Source organism: Neurospora crassa, linkage group II, assembly GCF_000182925.2.
Source record: "Neurospora crassa OR74A linkage group II, whole genome shotgun sequence".
In the NCBI taxonomy this organism is placed as follows: domain Eukaryota; kingdom Fungi; phylum Ascomycota; class Sordariomycetes; order Sordariales; family Sordariaceae; genus Neurospora; species Neurospora crassa.
In genome coordinates, this window is record NC_026502.1 from 1081307 (window position 1) to 1100044 (window position 18738).

At 44.9% G+C, this 18738-nt stretch overlaps 4 protein-coding genes and 1 non-coding gene across 5 annotated transcripts; 3 read left to right on the plus strand and 2 right to left on the minus strand.

The window, feature by feature from the left end:
- Positions 1–243: 243 nt before the first annotated feature.
- Positions 244–2685, plus strand: NCU03331 (hypothetical protein). Its single transcript, XM_950802.3, has 3 exons — positions 244–730; positions 787–820; positions 889–2685. Exons 1-3 carry the CDS (start codon positions 424–426, stop codon positions 2489–2491), a joined length of 1944 nt encoding a protein of 647 aa, XP_955895.3. The 5' UTR covers positions 244–423; the 3' UTR covers positions 2492–2685.
- Positions 2686–3752: 1067 nt separating this feature from the next.
- Positions 3753–7878, plus strand: NCU03330 (TBC domain-containing protein). Its single transcript, XM_950801.2, has one exon. The coding sequence runs from the start codon at positions 4061–4063 to the stop codon at positions 7472–7474; it is 3414 nt and encodes a 1137-aa protein (XP_955894.1). The 5' UTR covers positions 3753–4060; the 3' UTR covers positions 7475–7878.
- A 242-nt stretch (positions 7879–8120) lies between these two features.
- Positions 8121–8192, minus strand: NCU15261. Its single transcript has one exon. It is a non-coding gene; the product is annotated as a tRNA-Trp (tRNA).
- A 125-nt stretch (positions 8193–8317) lies between these two features.
- Positions 8318–9752, minus strand: NCU03329 (hypothetical protein). Its single transcript, XM_950800.2, has 3 exons — positions 9170–9752; positions 9061–9112; positions 8318–8981 (listed from the first exon to the last, which is right to left on the minus strand). The coding sequence occupies exons 1-3, from the start codon at positions 9545–9547 to the stop codon at positions 8527–8529; spliced, it is 885 nt and encodes a 294-aa protein (XP_955893.2). The 5' UTR covers positions 9548–9752; the 3' UTR covers positions 8318–8526.
- A 159-nt stretch (positions 9753–9911) lies between these two features.
- Positions 9912–11569, plus strand: gh61-6 (glycosylhydrolase family 61-6). Its single transcript, XM_950799.3, has 2 exons — positions 9912–11044; positions 11126–11569. Exons 1-2 carry the CDS (start codon positions 10639–10641, stop codon positions 11413–11415), a joined length of 696 nt encoding a protein of 231 aa, XP_955892.1. The 5' UTR covers positions 9912–10638; the 3' UTR covers positions 11416–11569.
- Positions 11570–18738: the final 7169 nt, after the last annotated feature.

Genomic DNA, 18738 nt, shown 5'->3' on the forward strand with positions numbered 1-18738 from the left:
AACATCATGGGCCTCTCCTATTGCTTATAGAACACATGACCCTAATGAGAAAGCTGTTCGGGTCGGATATATAGTCTCGCGCAGAACTTCACACCTGTTCCCGCGGGAATCTCAAGACCTTCAGCTCACTTTCTTATTTTCTACTCAAAAAAACGTCATTTATCGGTTGAGCAAGCGAGCTGGTTGTTGTTCCCGTTGATCAGTTATCAACACTTTTCTTGATCACATGCTTCTTTTGGCTAAGCGGGCCCTCTGGTACCAGTTGAGCACTTTTATCTCTATTCACTTTGGACACATCCTCACGCGATAAACCTATCATATCGGTGTCTGGCCATGCAGTTATGGTGAAGAAGCCAAGTCCTATGCATTTGACTTTACCATTGGCTTCAAGCTCGGCTTCGTACACATCCTGAGCACAAGTAGATGGCCTTGGTGGTAGCTGCGAAAGTTATGGGGGGCTCAAGCGGCGATGAGGAATGCGGGTGCTATATGGAAGCGATCGAGATGCGAGGCGATTCACCAACAGCAGAAGCGAAACAGTGTTTGCAATCTTGCAGGGACCAGTTTCTAAGGACGGTATCGATCGACCACGAAACCCCCGAGGGCTGGAAATACATTTGCAACGATCTAACGACCACGACACCCAGCTCTCGATTTTGGGCATTATATTGGTGCGACACAACGTTTTGCGGCGTCTGGATAAACCAGACGGGGGGGCTGCAGCAAGACCGTGAGTGGTAGCCGGAGAAGTAATCGTCAGTGGCTCGGGCTAAGTAGGACAACCAGCAAACGTCGACCTGATCATCAACAGCTGCCAGGAGTGAGTGAACATTTCTAGCTGGTCGTCATGAGCTCGAGGGTACTTGCCATGCTAACGTGAGATGGCAGCGTTGGATTTCACTCGGTATTAGATCCAGGACCACCACCCAGGGGCTTCGTCTGCCAAACTAGCAAGGGAGGAGCTGGGCCTTGTGCACAAACAGGCTTCAAAATCAACCCCGTGTCGGCCCCATCTCCACTGGTGGTTCAAGAACCGATTTCCATCCCCTCAACTTCTGGAAGCACAACGTTCAGAAGCGCAACTGCGCCTTTGTCCCTCTCAACGTCCTCAGCAACTCTAACAACAACTGGCGATATCTCTCTTATAACGGACCCATCATGGCTATCAGCAACACCAGCCCGACCCACGGTTGCCGAGTCTTTTGGGGTAAACAATGGGACTACAACACTCAAAGGCGGGCTATCCATGGGGGTCAAGGCCGCAATTTCGGTTTGTTCGGTTACTGGGTTCATCATTATGGTTGCTTTGGCCTTTTTGTGCCTGCACAGACGAAAAAAGCACCGGTGCGGCTTAGATGACGTTCGGGGACAGTCTCGTTCGAGGTTCGATAACGGAGTTGCTCCTAGAGGTCGGCCAACGCCGCTAATTGCGTCCAGCTATGATTCCAGGCCGCTGATACCCCCTCTCCGCCTCCGGGACCGCAGGCTGCTCCCTTCGATCCTACGTTCGGGCCACAACCAGTCGCCATCTCCGCCCCTGACGCCGCTCACCCCGGCACACAGCCATGGCGGCGGCAACTCCAACGTCATGTTTCCATCATCACCGATAACATCACCTACGACGAACAAGCTCGTACCACGGTACGAGGGCATGCCAAGGGTTTACGGCACTACTGGCAGTCTTCCTGGTCCACCGCCCCCGGCCTTGTTTGAGATGCATGGCTTTGGTGCGCCCGAAAGCCGGGGAAGTTTGAGTAGTTTCGGGGCAGGTTCGACAACAGGACCGTCATCTTTACGGAACGAAGCATTTTCCTTGTCTGGAACCACTTCTCCGCCGCCCACATCACCAACACGCCCTCCACGACCACATGAGGAGCCACTGGAGATACCCGACTTGGTGAAACCAGCATCCTTTCCCTTTGGTTCAAGAATGAATCGATCGGTTCCATCAGCACCGTCGGCGCCCATTTCGCCGCTATCACATACATCATCCTTGGCCATGAGCGGCAGCAGTGTGAGCCGAATGTGGAACCAAGTGCGGGCTATCTCATCGCCAAGGGATGAACGGGAATCTGGCAACCATCGCGCTACTGGGGAATACTCGGGCAAAGACCGTGGCAGTTGGGGGAGCTGGAGCGATAATGGGTACGGATACGGTTACGGCAACGGAAGTGGAAATGGTGCAAATGGAAGCGGAAACGAGGGCGGAAGGAAACTGACCAGCGCGATTGTTGATAATTTTGGTCATGCGGCTGGATCGCTGTTACCCGTAAGGGGCTCCAGATTCATCTCGAAAGGCGGAGTAAGCCCGCCGCCTAGACTACCGCTGAGGCCGATGGCTATTTCTACCATGTCCTCTACCGTGGTCATTCGTGACGCCAGAGGTGGTGATCTTGGACCGATAGGGGTTGCGATGACGGGAGGGCCGGGAAGAACAGGCAACTTTGCGGCCGTGTCAACGTTGCACGAAGAAGATGGCGGATTGTTCTGAAGGCGGACAGTGCTCCATCCATGATCGGGTGGTAGTACATACGAAAGCGGCACACAGGATACAAGATTATAGGTACGTAAACGGGCAAAGAAAAGGCGTACAGGAAACATGTCACAGGCGGACAGGATACTGGGCGCCGGGGCAGGGTTTTTAGCACAGCAGAGCAAAGCACAAAAGGATACCCATCTTGATATATGATGCTTCACCCTTGATTCCATTCTTTTTCATTGTAACAAGGGCCAAAAATCAAAAAATCAAATCGGCCGGCAGGGAAGGTCTAGATGGAGTGAAAGCATTCGGCACAGGCGAGAAAGGTTGATTGGCTTCGGAAAAGCGATACATACCTATCTATACTGCATGACGGGATTACTTGTACGTAAAGATTGATGTCAGTTTTACGAGAAGAACTTGAAACAGTGCTAATGCAGGAAATCAAGGCACCAAAGAGACAAGCATTGTAAGTTGCCAGGAACGAAAACAGACCAAGCATCAAGGAACAGGAAAGAGATCGGACTTTGCCTGTAGATCTCTCTTTTTTTTTTTCCTTTTTTTTTCAATTTCTTTTTCTTTTTTTTTGGGTACAAATTTCTTTGCCAGATTGTCCCGTGAGTTTGCAGTGCAGTGACGCTCAAATCAAAAGGGACAACAACAACAACAACAACAACAACAACAACACCGACAACAGGGGCTGTTGTGGATGTAAATCTGGAAAGAATATCATCTCGCTGGAGGTATCTCAAAATCTTAAAAGAGCCGTGCAGTATATTATTACGTGTCACTCTTTCTCCCTGCCCCAATCCTGTCTTTTCGCCATTTCTGCTTTTCCCTGGACATCCGGTGCCAGAAAACACGTGTGTCCACGGAGTGGAAGGCCGTCAAACGCCCACTGACATTTCGGACAACTATGTAGGAAAGGCACTCGAATGGAAAATGGCACGTACTGTGCAATGTAATCCAAACAGTTGGACCGCAATGAAGGGCGTCAAAACCATTCATGCATCTACTTCACATCCTCAAAACAGGACACTGGATGTACCTGTACATTTGTAGGCCTACATGAGCGTTAGAATGACCGTGGGCTCCTGGGTGAACGTGGGTATCTCTACCTACAGCCAGCCTCAGGCGGGGTATACTCCACGTGTCCCAGGTACATACATACACCATATTACACTAGTGTACAGCAATCCATCCGAGTGGATGTGGGCGTGTCGACACCCCTCTCAGCCCTGGTTCGATTATTCTTTTGCTCGTGTTGGTACATCACGGCCTGTCGCGGCACTCTGCCGGGCACCTCAGCCCAGACCCTTCGAGAGCTGTCGTCTTCCTCCCGTCGTCTCCTTCCCTGACTTCTACCATACCTAGATATTCATTGCTGGTTCAGCTCAGTTGTTTGGACAGCTCGACCGGACATGATTACAGCTACCTCTCCGGCCAGACACCACCAGCTACCTATTTCCATCCTCTTTCGAATCTAGAGACGCTTACGACTGGCGCACACTATCAAGTCGACCGAGGAAGGCCATGACATGAGGTGCGCTGCCCTTGTCCTGGTTCGACCAACTGGAAGACATGGAGGACACTACGCCGACCCCAACCACTCCAGCTGCGGTCATCGCTCCCGCTGCCGCCGTGGCTCCTCTTGAGCGCTCCGTGTCGCAACAGTCCGTCCTCTCAACCACCCGGAGCCATCGTTCCCGGGCCTCCAGCACTGCCCGCGCCCGCAAGAGGTTGACATCATACCCGTCGAGTTGTGCGTCTTCCATCGCCCCGTCCGACAAGTCGCTTACATCGTTCCCCTCCTTCTCGCCCGAGTCGCCTCGCCAGGAGCTGTCCTTCTTCGAGCTCAACCCTTCCTCCCTCTCACCCTCCATCTCGCCTTCACGTCACTCGCGCAAGCTGTCCGATCCCGTTTCCGTCGCCGACTCCGTGGGCAACGACCGCGACCCGCGCCAGACCCCCGAAGCTCCACAGCCACAACGGATACGGCCTGCCTCTACTGTCGAAAACTTGATCACGGCTGAATCCGAGCCGGACACACGCGACGCACTCTTCCAAGATGTACCTCTTACCGCCAACAAGATCCCTGGCTCCCTGCACCACGCTGATAATGCCCACATTGAGCGCCTGATTGCTCGCCATGGCGCTGTCAACCTCGTCCGACAGATATCCCGGGATTTGGCAGAGCGCGATGCTCAGATCGCCACTTTGCGGCGACGTGCCGACGACCGAGAACGCGCCTTGCGGAAGCTTATCTTGGAATGCGGTCTGTCCACCCTGGACCTGGAGACGCGCCTGCGCACAATCGAGCAGGATGCCAAACAGACAAATCTGGCCAGAAGGGGGACCGCTGGCGGCGGATTATCGGACCTCATGAACGAAGCCATGGCCCACGATCTCAGAGCCGTCGGCGCGAGCACAGGCCTCAATGACGCAACTATACGCGCTACCACCATATCGGTGCCCCCTGCAGCCGATACTGGAACCACAAAGGGTATGACCAAAGGCTGGAAAGACTTTCTGTGGGGTACTGGGGCGGCGGGAAAGAATTCAGGTCGGCCGAGCAGCGTGACCGGTGCAAGTGCTACGGAAACCTCCAAGACGGTCCTGAGATGTAGTGGCTTGGGGCCAGAGCAGCGCCGCCCGACGCTGGCCGACGGTCTGTTCAACCCGCCCGAGACGGACTCGACAGACTCTGTGCGGAGCTCTAGTAGGGCATCCAGTATCAACTCTGCGAATGAGTCGCGGAAATCGTCGCTGGCCAGTCTTGCGTTACGGCTGGTCGCGGGTGGTGCAACCACGGGACGTAACGGTGACATGCGCGGCCGTGCCAGCACCGTACTGCAACCTGGGGGCTCCATGAGAACCCCATCTACATCGAGCCGCGCCGCAAGCTCCCTCTCAGGCCGTACAGTCTCGGGCGCCCAAACAGGCCCTAGATCGTTCATGGCCATGCGTCGCGCTACCGGCCCCACTAAACCTCTTGACGTACCCCAGCGATACCAGCAGCAGGACCGATGGGATACCATGGGGTCCAGCCCCTCGAGAGACCTCGTGTCCCGCCAGCAGAGTTATGGTCCGGTCGAGATGGACACCATTCTTCCACCCGAGGTTCAGCCGCCAACGCTGACACACATATACAACAACCATCTTGGGTCCGAATTTCTCACTGACCGCTTTGGCTTCATCTATGACCAGCGGAGGAAAAAGCGGCAGAGAGAGGCCACCAGAATGGCGCGTCATGCCAAGCAGCCCAGCCGTACCGAGATGCTCAGCACTGGGCGGAACAGGTTATCCCCGGCCATGTTAGACGAGAGCTCTAGTGGCAGAGGAGACACAGCGAATGAGGCCGGGCCGGAATCTCCTTCGGCTGAGGAGCAACGGGATGATTCTAAGCCCAGAAAGTGGCAGGATTACCTCAAGATCGCAACATTCCCAACCGAGCTCCTCTCTCACACCCCGTTGATTACTGTGCCAGGCTTCGAGCTGATGGAAGGTGGTGAAGTGCCCGAAGCACCCAAATCGCCTGGCTTGATAACGTCGGAGGAGCGTGGGTTCGTTCCGTCAGCTACTCCTGCCATCGCCGCTATCGCATTGCTGGAGAATGAGGATCAACCCTCCCCAGACGAAGGGGAGCAACAATCGTCGTCGGCGAGCATGGCGAAAGAGGATGCGGAACCAGTTAGGCTGCTGTTGCAGAACCTCAATCAGCTCCACGATACACTTCAGAGGGAAAAGACTGTGCGATGGAACGATTTCCTTCGTAAAGTACGGGCGGAAAGAAAACGAGACGGGGAGGCTGCCGCTGCTGCTGCCGCCGCTGCCGCCGAGGCTAGGTTTCAAAGGGCCGAAGCAGTAATGCCTGAAACGAGATTAGGAGATGGTGAGCTGATTGGCGTTGCAAGTTTGGGTATTCAAGGCAAAGTTGGACGTGCCAAGGCCAATGAGTTTAGGCAACTCATACTTGGTGGTATTCCTGTCGCCTACCGGTCCAAAATCTGGTCCGAATGTTGCGGGGCCAAAGCTTTGCGTATTCCGGGTTATTATGATGACCTTGTCAACCAGGCAGGGGACCAGGACGATCCGCAGGTCGTGGCACAAATCAAGGCCGACATCACTCGCACCCTTACGGATAACATCTTCTTCCGCAAAGGTCCAGGGGTCAACAAGCTCAACGAGGTACTACTTGCGTACGCCCGACGCAATCCAGATGTGGGTTACTGCCAGGGCATGAACCTCGTCGTCGCTAACCTCCTTCTCATCACCCCATGTGCCGAGGACGCCTTCTGGATCCTGGTATCCATTGTTGAGAATATCCTGCCGCCCAACTACTTTGACCATAGCCTTCTCGCCTCCAGGGCCGACCAGCAGGTCCTGCGCCAATATGTGTCTGAGGTTCTCCCCAAGCTCAGTGCTCACTTTGAAGAGCTTGGCATTACCCTCGAGACCATGACGTTTCAGTGGTTCCTGTCTGTTTTCACAGACTGCCTGTCTGCTGAGGCTCTCTTCCGCGTCTGGGACGTACTACTGTGCACCCATGACGGCGGCGTGTTTCTGTTTCAGGTTGCACTGGCTTTGCTCAAGCTGAATGAACGCCAGCTGCTTGCCTGTGACTCGGCGGCACACATCTACAGCTACATCAACCATCAGATGACCAATCATGCGATCAGTATTGATGGATTGATACAGGCTTCTGAGGCGCTGAGGAGGGTGGTGCAGAGAGATGAGGTGGAGGCAAGAAGGGCGAAGGCCGTTGACTTGGAGAGAGAAATGAGTCTGGCCAGGGAGAAGAGACGAGAGGAGATGCAACAGCAGATAAAGAGGCTGGCGGAAGCGCAGGCGCCAAAGACAGCGGGATCGCCGGCCGTCGCTGACCGGGCGGTGACATCGGTGAACGGATATTCCGATGATTTAAGTTCACCAATGGTGGAGGCAGATGATGGGATAACAGGAACTATACAAGCAGCTGGAGGGATAACTGCATAACAAGTTGTGAGACAGAACATGGAATCAAGTAGTTGCATGAGGCGGCGTTATGTTGTATGTTTCTCGATCCATCCGCAACGACGGAATCGTCTATCGTTATTTCTCCTCTTACAGTTGGCAACTTTTTTCTTTTCTTTGTTTTTCTATCTTTTTCTTGGTGTACGGGCTGGATAGGTGCATATCTCGGATTGATACCAAGCAGCGCATGGAAGGGAGGTAAGGGCAAGCAAGTCAGGCTCAAATTATTAAATGTCATCGTCTGATTGATTCAGTCTCAATTTTCGGAAGGAGCCGCAAAGTTCACATCTGCAAGAGCCATTGAGATGAGTCAAAACTCATCGCTCGTGGCTACACGTTGCATCCGTAAGTTGATGTTGCAATATCAAGGAATACCGGTTAACAAGCATTGGGGTGCCTGTACAGTTTGAGTGGTCTAGGTATGTTGTTGCTCGACCAATTCCACCCAACAACCTGAAATGAGGTCCTACAGTCGAGACAATGTAGTATAACTCCTTCGCAATCCTCATTGGGATGCGAACAAGGGATAACTAACCACTGTGCGACCACGTGATTGTACTTGGGAAAATAAAAAAAAATATGGACGACAGAACAAAAAAATAGAGAAGATCACAAAAACAATGATGATTGACCCCAACCCGATTTGAACGGATAACCTTTCGATCTGGAGTCGAACGCGCTACCGTTGCGCCATGAGGCCTTGTTAGGAGCAACAAAATATTTTGGATTCTATAGAGGGGTCTTGAAAGGAAGATTGCAGCACTATCCTCTGTACATGACTGCTTGTCGATGTGCCGCCAAATCACCAAATAGAAACTTTGTGATTGCCGCACAGATTGAGTTCTCTCTTTTGAAGCTATTTGTATTTTAACGAGTTTATCTTTTCCGATCTCTCTACTGTGCACCACTTAACCACCTTACATTGTGGGTTGCGGACGTCTCGAGCTATAGACCCCGGCAAATACATTATAGAAGCGGACATAGGTCCTTGGCCCAATCTCCCTCAAAAGCCGTTATGTTCCTCACCAGGTTATTCAGCTCTTGCTCTCCAATTCTGTCATGGTCTCAATGGCTTCGTCAATAGCAGAGCTTCGCGACTCGCTCACATGGCTCCGTAGTTCCCCAAGACGCCTCTTCCAAAAGTCCCATCGGTCTCGCGAATACCCCGGCTGGCCTTGATATAGCTCTCCAGCTCTAAGCATTCTTGAATCAGTCTCATCCAAGTTTTCCGGCTTGCCTGAAAGGGAATGTTCCCAGATGAACTTTCCAGCATGCTTGATCCACAAGGTGGCAACCACAACCCGTGTGTCCTTGCCTTCCTGGGAGAGCTCCTCCACGCTCTCCTCCAGACCATCGCGAAGTTCCCATATGGGCAATTCCCGCCAGTTAATTGCGCCCGTGCTGAGCAAGATCGCTAGGAATGCGTTGAGGTTGCACCATCGTTCGTGGACCTCTGCATCGGTGGCAGATTCCAAGTTGAGGGTTGGATCTAACTGGTGTTAGCAACCATGGATCTCAACCTGTCAGGCTCCTAGCTTGAATTGCATGAAATCTTCTTATTTGCCTACCTTGCCATGCATCTCGGTTGCAGATGGCGAAGCCGTCCAAGCGCTGCCATGCCTACAGAATCAGTGTCAGCAACTCAACCCTTCCGGATAGATCCGTAACAGAACTAACAGGATGTCCATCCAGGCCAGCCAAATCATGTAAAACCAAAGCCAGCCGGTGATGCGCTTCATGGCCGGCGGGTACTAATTGCACTGCTGCCAACAAGGTGGTGTATACGTTATACCGAGCGTCCTCAACCTCCGATTCCATGTCCGCAGGGTCGTCGCATGTGGGTATAGTGCTGTCAAGCTGGTCTGCGAGGCGTTTGGCAGCCTGGGGAATGAGAGCATCATCATTGATGTTAAACGCAGCCTCCAAAGCATCAACAATCTGCGCATAGCTCTCCCCTATCTCTCTGGTGTTGTCCCGAAGGACTTGTAGACTAATTGGACCGGTCTTGGACATCTTTCCGGATGGCGTTGGGATTATGGACTCTTGAACTGGCATTATGGCGATGGACGAAAGGAGAACTTTGCAGGTAGCACAGAGGATGCGGGGTGGTTACTTTGGTTATCGAGCAGGAAACGTATAGATACCTAGGTAGGTTTACACAGAAACATCTGAGTTCCTGGTCGTGGCTGAGGTGGGCTCCCTCCATTCTTGCCCCGAGTTGCACGCCATGATCCGCGCGGGCGCCGCCTACCTAGATAAGGTGTCATTCTTGATGCCAAAGAAGGAAGGAGTTTGGGGTCGTCGCCCCGGTGCGCTCTAATCTAGCGCACGAATGCATGCACGGCACTAACTCCACCCAGCGTCATCCAATGACATGTGTCAAGTCAACAACATGTTGTTTTCCGAACGAGGCGGCAACCCCAACCGCACTTGCCACCAAGATATTTGGTTTTATCAGCGGCGATACGGCTTCCTTAAAAGAAGACTGAATGATCCCGTCGATACTCGGTCCAAGCTCTTATTCAGGGGTATAAACAACGTCAAGCGCGGCCGGCATTTTGTGCCTTGCGAGACTCGGCACTGTCAACAATCGACTTGCCCAGAAGGGATAACGGATGCATCGCACCGAACCAAACCTTTGACATTTTTTTAAGATCTCGGGCTACGACTCTGAGAACCAAACAAGTCGAAAATCCGCTGACATCTTGCAGGCTTCATACGCACACCCCGCAACGCCTCCAAGCATACGGAAATCTGAGAATGGAGGAGGCTTCTCAACTCCCGTTGTATGTCTTATAGTGTTCGAATCCTCTGTGACCCTCCGAATGGTCGACCATGACTTTATCCGGCCGGGACAAGGCGGCCATCCAGCTATCCCAACCTGAAGACCATGGAACGGCAGCCTCCGCCAAGTACTTTCATGCCGCATCGGGTCACGGAAGGAGCTCGATGAGGTTATGGCTTGCCATTGAAATATGCAAAGAGTGATGTGCATTGACGACCTGCGTCGCCTGACCGGGTATCAGGGAATGATATAGATGTTCAAAAGGGGCTTCATTCCCAACTTTCGATAACTTGGATGAAAGGTCCAGCACCCAAGTCTTGACTTCAGGATCTTGTTGAATACGGAATTTCACTGGCCCATTATGCTTCCCTCGATCTCTCTCCTCCTCGCCGCCGCACTCGGCACTAGCGCCCACTACACATTTCCCAAGGTGTGGGCAAACAGCGGAACAACTGCCGACTGGCAGTATGTTCGCAGGGCGGATAATTGGCAGAACAATGGCTTTGTCGACAATGTGAACTCGCAGCAAATTCGGTGCTTCCAGTCCACCCACAGCCCTGCCCAGTCAACTCTCAGTGTCGCCGCTGGCACCACCATCACATACGGCGCAGCTCCCAGCGTCTACCACCCGGGGCCAATGCAGTTCTACCTGGCCAGAGTTCCGGACGGCCAGGATATTAACAGTTGGACCGGAGAAGGTGCTGTTTGGTTCAAGATCTATCACGAGCAACCCACATTTGGCTCACAACTCACATGGTCTAGCAATGGTAAGAGTGCACGACTCATCACGATAGAGAACAGCCACACATCCTTGTCCAGATACTGACACTACATCTTGATCCATACAGGCAAGAGCTCTTTCCCCGTCAAAATTCCCAGTTGCATCAAGTCCGGCAGCTATCTCCTCCGTGCCGAGCACATTGGACTGCACGTCGCTCAGAGCTCAGGAGCTGCCCAGTTCTACATTTCATGCGCTCAGCTCAGCATCACCGGTGGCGGCAGCACTGAACCCGGTGCTAACTACAAAGTCTCATTTCCTGGGGCCTACAAGGCTTCCGATCCCGGTATTCTGATCAACATCAACTATCCCGTACCTACCTCGTACAAGAACCCTGGACCGAGTGTCTTTACCTGCTAAAAGTTGTCTGATATGGGCTTTTCAATGAGTGGATAAGGAACCCAAAGGAGGAGGAAAATACTCGGCCTTGGTTTATGAAACTCGAATACTGTATTGCATAGCTTTAAGTAAATCAAGACAACCACTGTTTGTACTCGGCCCTTGACGCTACACCATCCATCTCTCCGGACCAGATATTGTCCCTGTTCACCTGAAACCCCACCCCGGGCCACTGGGACACTCGCTCTGTACTCAGACTGTTGAAAGCCGCATCCTCGGTAATACTTTGCTCCACGCAGTGATCATCACTACAAACTTGGTGTTCTGGTTGTGTACTACCAATCTTCTCGCATCGGCAGTCACTCCTTGCATCACTAGACGTCAACAAATTAGGATCGGAACAACGAATGCCGCAATAAACGGTCTGCATTTACCCGACTACTCGATAAATATATCATCAGACCTGATTGCGGCAGTCACTTTCCGCACATTTAGGATTGATTCCACGATAGTTCTATTTGATGCCCGAAGAGAACACCCTTGATGGGCGAAGGACCTCGTCTCAGGATCTCGGTAGCGGCAAAAGACGAGTCAAGCTAGATAATTTTGGTCTAGTTAGGAATATATATCTTGGTTTTCTTCTGGCCCCCAGGGCCAAGGTTACAACTAGCACCCTAGTTACCTCTACATATTGGCATCGAATAATACCTACCTAGTATAGGGATGAAGTTCCCAGTTAGCATCTCCCTGAGTGTGGGGGCCGTTCAGGCCCATTGTATTCAATTGTTTGTTAAACATGGCTGGAGCATTCCAGGCCACTTCAGATTGAAGCATCTATCGGACGCCTTTCTTAGGTTTCTGGTCAATGGCAAGTCGGGGAGAACAGCTGAACTATCGCTCGTATGACCAAGAACGTTCAAAGCAAGCAAGGAGTCGAAAGTGCAGCAAGTGATAACATCCGTTACTACTCTTTGCAAATGACTGGAAGTTCTGCAATTGTTCCTACCGAGTCATCAGTTCACTATATTTGAACGAGGCAGACCAGCTGCCTAGGCCCAACACAGTATTACCTCACTCAAGTCCCGGATGACTCCTCCGCCACGACGTTCGATAGTTGAGGTGCCGTTTAGTTCAGAATCTTTGACAGCTATACCGACAATAAATAGAAACAAGCACCTCAATTGGCTCAATTAATATATAAACTGCATATTTCTTTGGATCTCAATTTAAAGGACTTGCTAGAGACTAACGAAAACGGATATTTTGTAACAACAAGTATACAATGGTGGAAAGAACTATCTTATTAAGCGTTCTCAGCTTTGAATGCCTCTCGCAATTAGATATACAGTGCAGTACTAGTTTATTTGTTGGTTCAAACCCTCGTGTCAACTTTCCTATGCACCTTCATAGCTAACTAATACATGATGTTATTAATGGATACGCCATCTCTAACATCCAAAATGTCAAACCATATCCAGCTGATGCTTATTGATTAATGAGTATAAGCATTGAAACTATTCGAAATAGATTTATTTAGTGCACTATGTGTTTTGTACTACTAGGAGTGTCTAGTGTACTCTACTGACACAGCTAATAAATAAACCAGCATCGGACTGTATTGCTCTCCATATTAGATTGTAAATAAACAAAACCTAGTTCTACGTTCGCTGCTGGATCTAGATTACAGGTGGTAGTACTGAGAGTTCTAGGCTCTGGATCTTGCTATTTGTGCTTATCAAATCTAGAATTCTGATACTTCGAGGAACTTATATACAATGTATTTAAATGCTCACCTACTAGCTGGTTCAGCTTTTGAGAAGAGCTAGAGTTGAATATTGTTATTATTATTGATAATAAAGTGTAGCGCGACGAGTCATTGAGAAAGACAGATAATTGGATATAAATATATATAGTTAAGGAGAATGTAATTATAGTGTAGTATAATATTGATTGAGAGTATGAGCGTTGAGAACGAATGTAGACTCTCTTCTTCTTTCTAGACTAGATAACTAGGTAAAGAGAAAAAAAAGAAAAGCGAGTGTTATTTTATAGGGAAACATGTATTATGGGGCTAGCGCCCGGGTTATAGACTTTAGTCTCTGAGACTAGAGCTATTATTAAATACAGTGGTGTAGAGCGCGCAGCCCCGATGAAAACCTCTGCGCCGGTGGATCCGCGTTCTTAATAGATCTTTTCCTCCTTTATAGAACTTTAATTAAGCTATACGACTAGTACCCGTATTAACCATACTATTCCTATTGTATTAGATTCTATTAATTAATAGAATTGATAGATTAAAATATATTGTTACTATAGTAGTAAGGGTAGTAGTACGCTATATCGAGCGTAGAAGAAGAAGTGCGATAGGTTGAAGCTTAGCGAACAAAAAGAGAGAGAGACGATTTTATTAGAAGTATTTTTATAAATATAATATTCGCCGAAGCCATTAAGACCGCCGTTAGTACATCGCCTATAATTTAGGGGGTATAAAATAACCTTTAAACGCCCACTTAAATAATTACTCATATAGTTATTACTACTCCTAGTATTATAATCGGTATTATTTAAGAAGTTACTTTTATTGCTACTCCTAATATTAAATATAAAAATATCTAATAATTACAATAGGACGGATTTACTTCAATTTTCTCCCTATTCTTTATATATTTGCATTTTATATACGAAGAAAAGAGAGTAGTTAAAGTAATTTCTAGTAATAAATTAGAATAATTAATACTATTTAACGTATTCTTTAATAATAAAATAATTCAAGTAGAGGCTTTTTGGCGTAATAATTACACTAATAATTCTTACTATTTTATTAATTAATTTAATTACTTAAAGTTAATCTTCGGTAGTAAAAATAGGAAATAATTCGGATTAATTCGTTTACGAACTATTTATCAATATGAGAATTAGAGTTTTACCGATTTCTTTCTAATTTTTAAAGAGAACCTTACGAAGGCGGACGGTTTAATATAGGAGAACGAATTCTAATTCGCTTAATTAGCCACCTCTATATTTAATACTTTATATAATTAATTAATTTTAATTTATATATTTTAAATTTATAATTGATATATAAAGGGATTGAAAGATATTACTTAGAGGTTTGAAGTGAATTAAGCTTTTTATAAGTTTAATAGAAGTAGTAAAGGGGCTATTAATTACTACTAAAGGTCTTTCCTCCGACGAGAGTAAGCTGTAAACCTACCTTCTAAAGATACTAATAGTGATATATTTATAATAATAGGCGTTATTAAAATTAAGAGTAAGAATTATAATAAGGACACTAAGTATATTAAATAAATCTTATAGGAGGAATACGGTAAGTAATATTCAATTAAACTTTATTTATATTACGGAGTTAATAGGTATATAATTAGCAGTTGTATATATAGACTGGTTTAACGTCCTAATGGAGTTAGTATTAGAACTACTAAATTTTAAATCGATTTATTATTAGAAAATACAGAAGATTCTTCTTTAGAGGGGTTGGGAAAAGAATAGCTCCTATATAAAATTGGGTATAGGAGTAAATAGGAATATTAAGTAAGGAGGCGGGAGTTTCGAATTTTTTAGGTCCTATAAAAATAAACATTATTAAGATCCTTATTACTATTAATGATAAAAATTAATTTTATACTTTTATTAATAAAAGTTATTAGTATTATATTGCTATTAATAAAAGAGTAATTGAGAAATTAAAGATTCTAGTAATTCCAATTCTCTAGAGATAGGTTAGAGGCGCTTCTACCGAAATGGAGGGTATAGAGATTAAGGGTATCATTTATTTTAAGGTAAATATTACGAATTAATTATTTATACTTACGTAGTCCTTAAATCAAAATTCCTAGTAATATTGGGAAAATTGTAATTAATTGTAATAAAAGTTCATTCGGTCCTATATAAATATAGATTTTAGTATAGAGTAGCCGGATATTGGATCCTATATTTAGGATATACGCCCGAAGGGTCTTCCCCTCGTACTATAGAGATTAAAGAAGTTATTTATTATTTAGCTACTACCTTTATAGCTATTTTAAACTAGATTAAGAAGAAAAGTGGTAGAGAAGTAGCGGAAGTAGTAATATTTATTATTAGCTCATAAAATATAAAGAAAGCTTTTAAATTTAAGATGGTTTTAATTAACGAGAAACAAAAGAAGAGGATTCTTATTAATATATATAATTTATTCTATGTATAGAAATTTCTGGAGGTTGATAAAGTAAACCTATACTATTCCGGTATTGATTATAAGGTAGAAGTAAAGAAAGACGAATATAGTAAAGAAATATTATTTTCCTATAAATTATTTTATAATATATTAAGGGATGAATTTTTAGTATTGAAGAAAATACTTAAAAACTTTCTTAATAAGAGGTTTATTTATATTAGTAATTCTTTAGCTATAATATTAGTTCTTCTTATTAAAAATTAAGTAGGGGATTACAATTCTATTGCAATTACCGAACTTTGAATACTATTACAAAAATTAATTATTACCCGCTACCCTTAACTAAAGGAACTTTCTATATTTTAATCAAAATAAAGTAGTTTACTAAAATAAATATAGTATAGGCGTTCTATAAAATTTATATAACTAAGGAAGAAGAAGGGAAAACGGCCTTCCATATTCAATACGGCCTTTTTAAATAATTTATGATACCCTTCGGGTTATTAAGGGCTCTAGCGACCGTCTCATAGTATATTAATAGTATCTTTAGTAATTACTTTAATAATTTCGTTTTAATTTATATAAAAAATATATTAGTCTTCTCCTTTAGATTGAAGAAAGACTATTTAGAAAGAAGTTTATAAAATAATAAAATAGTTAACGGTAGTTAAATTCCACCTAAACCCTAAGAAATACGAATTCGCTATTAAAAGTATAAATTACTTCGGTTTTATAGTTATTGTAGGCGTAGGTATTTAAGTAGACTTCAAGAAGATCGAGGCGATTACGGATTAGGAAGCTCTAACGTTTTAGAAAAGGGTAAGGAGTTTTTTTGGCTTTATAAACTATTATTAAATATTTATTAAAGACTTCTCTATAGTAGTGGGAGTATTAATAGCGTTTATAAGGAAGGGGGTCCCCTTTAAGTAAATTATTAAATACGATTTTATAATCGAATAATTAAAGAAATTATTTACTAAAGCCTTTATTTTTATATAATAGGATTCCAACCTTCCCATATTCTTAGAAGCGGATTATAACAGTTATAGGCTTAGCAATATCTTTATATAGGAGAAGGATAATAAGAAGACTATAATAGTATTAATACCGTTGAGAGGGTATTTGAACGTTGTAATAATAATAGGTGTCTGATTGAATATATATAAAGTGATGCTCCAGGAAGAATCCCGAGCAGGAAGCTTACGTGCAATCAAATAACCTAAGGCACACAAGCCTTATCTAATCTACAAGACCCACAATGTAGGTGGGCTCCCGTAGGAGCGGTTCATTCAATTGAATAAACCCGACCGACCGGGCTATACCATCTAATCAAGTAATCTAACATATAATACCATCGGCGATATTATTCCGGTATTAAATCCCGGCTGCAAAAACGAACCACTACTATCCTCAGTAGTATAACTAATATATATATATAAATATCCTCATTTACTTCCTTCTTAGCTTCAAATTCCTACTATAAGTAAGAGCCTCGCATACAGGTAATTCCTCCTTATCTTACTCGAAATAAACCTTCCTTCCCCTTCGCAATACAACCTTTAACTTACCCTTTTATAATCCTCCCAGTCTTTCCCAATACTCTATAACCAATTTCTAAGTATTTCCCATTTCCTTTTCGGGTAAATACTTATTGCAATAATAACTATAGCCAATCTATTTTACTAAATACTTCCATTCCCTATTTTTCTTATCTTCCGTATAATTCAAAATCACGTCTATTTCGTACTCTCCGTCCTCGTCATTAGAATCTTATTAATTATCTTTAACGGGGCCCGGCGGAGATTAAATATAATTAAAAGGATCTAATCCTTAAGGGGCTCGCTTCAAGTGCACTACTAAAATTACTAAATAAATAGTTATCTCGGGTAGTAGGTCCAATTAGTAAGCCAATTCGCTAATATATTTAATAATAATAAAGGGTCCTACGCGTTACTATAAGAATTTTCGTAACAGCCGTCCGGGCAAATAATAACTTTTATATAGTTTAAGAAAGACTTTATCGCCTACTTTAAAAGCGAACTATTAGTATTAATTATCGTATTTCTTCTTTACCTTAGCTATTACGAATACTATAACTAATTATACGTCTTCTCTTAGACCGTTTTATAATATAAGGTAATTCTTAATTACCTTAGGAACGTCTTTAGCAATAATAAGATCCAATAGACCAAGAAGTTTAAAACCAAATAATTATTTATATAACAATAATTTAATCGGCTCCGAATAAGCGCTATTTATATTCTACTAAAAATTAAATAGTATCTCTACCTAATTAGATTCTAATTATATAAAATAATAAAAGTAAATAACAATCTCTATATCCTAATTATAACGTTCGGCCATCCCATTACCCTATAGGTAGTATACAGTCGTTATTAATAACTTCGTTCCCAAGGTAGCCCACATTCCTTTCCAAAGTCGGGAAATAAACTTCCTATCTTAATTAAATATAATTCCTTAAGGAAATCCTTAATCGCCCAGCAGTAGATCTCTTACTAATACTTTACCCCAATCTTCAATAATATAAATAAAATATCCGAGTATTAGTCTAAACCTCTTAAATAAATAGTAAAATATAAATATTAGTATATTAAAGAAGTTATAGCCGGGTAAATACTATAGGGTACCGGATGCTACCACCTTAGGAAGGTCTATAATAAAATTTATAGCGATAGTTCTTATAGGTAGTATATACTCTAAGTTAATTAATTGGTAATTGCCAATAGTAGCTTCCCTATCGGTACGGTTGAGTTAGTATACTAGATAATATTGAAAGTATTCTTTGATTTCATACGTCTTTCTAATAATAATATAGTCTTTAAGATCGTAGGTCATACAGTCTCTACTAAAGTAGTACTTCTTATTGTATACTATACTCAATATTATTAGGACTATACCTTTAAGGACGTATAGTCTTCTCTTCTTATTAACTAGGTTAATATTGTATATTAATCCTTCTACAATCTCAAAGAGGTAGCCGGTATATAAAATAATACTATTAACCTCAATAGTACCCGTATAGGTTTTTAATTCCATTATAATTACACCGAATTTAGTATCTTTATCGTAAGCTTCCTTAAATTATACTTTCGTAATTAGGTCTATTTATACTTCTACTCTAAAGAAATAAATTCCTACGAACTAAA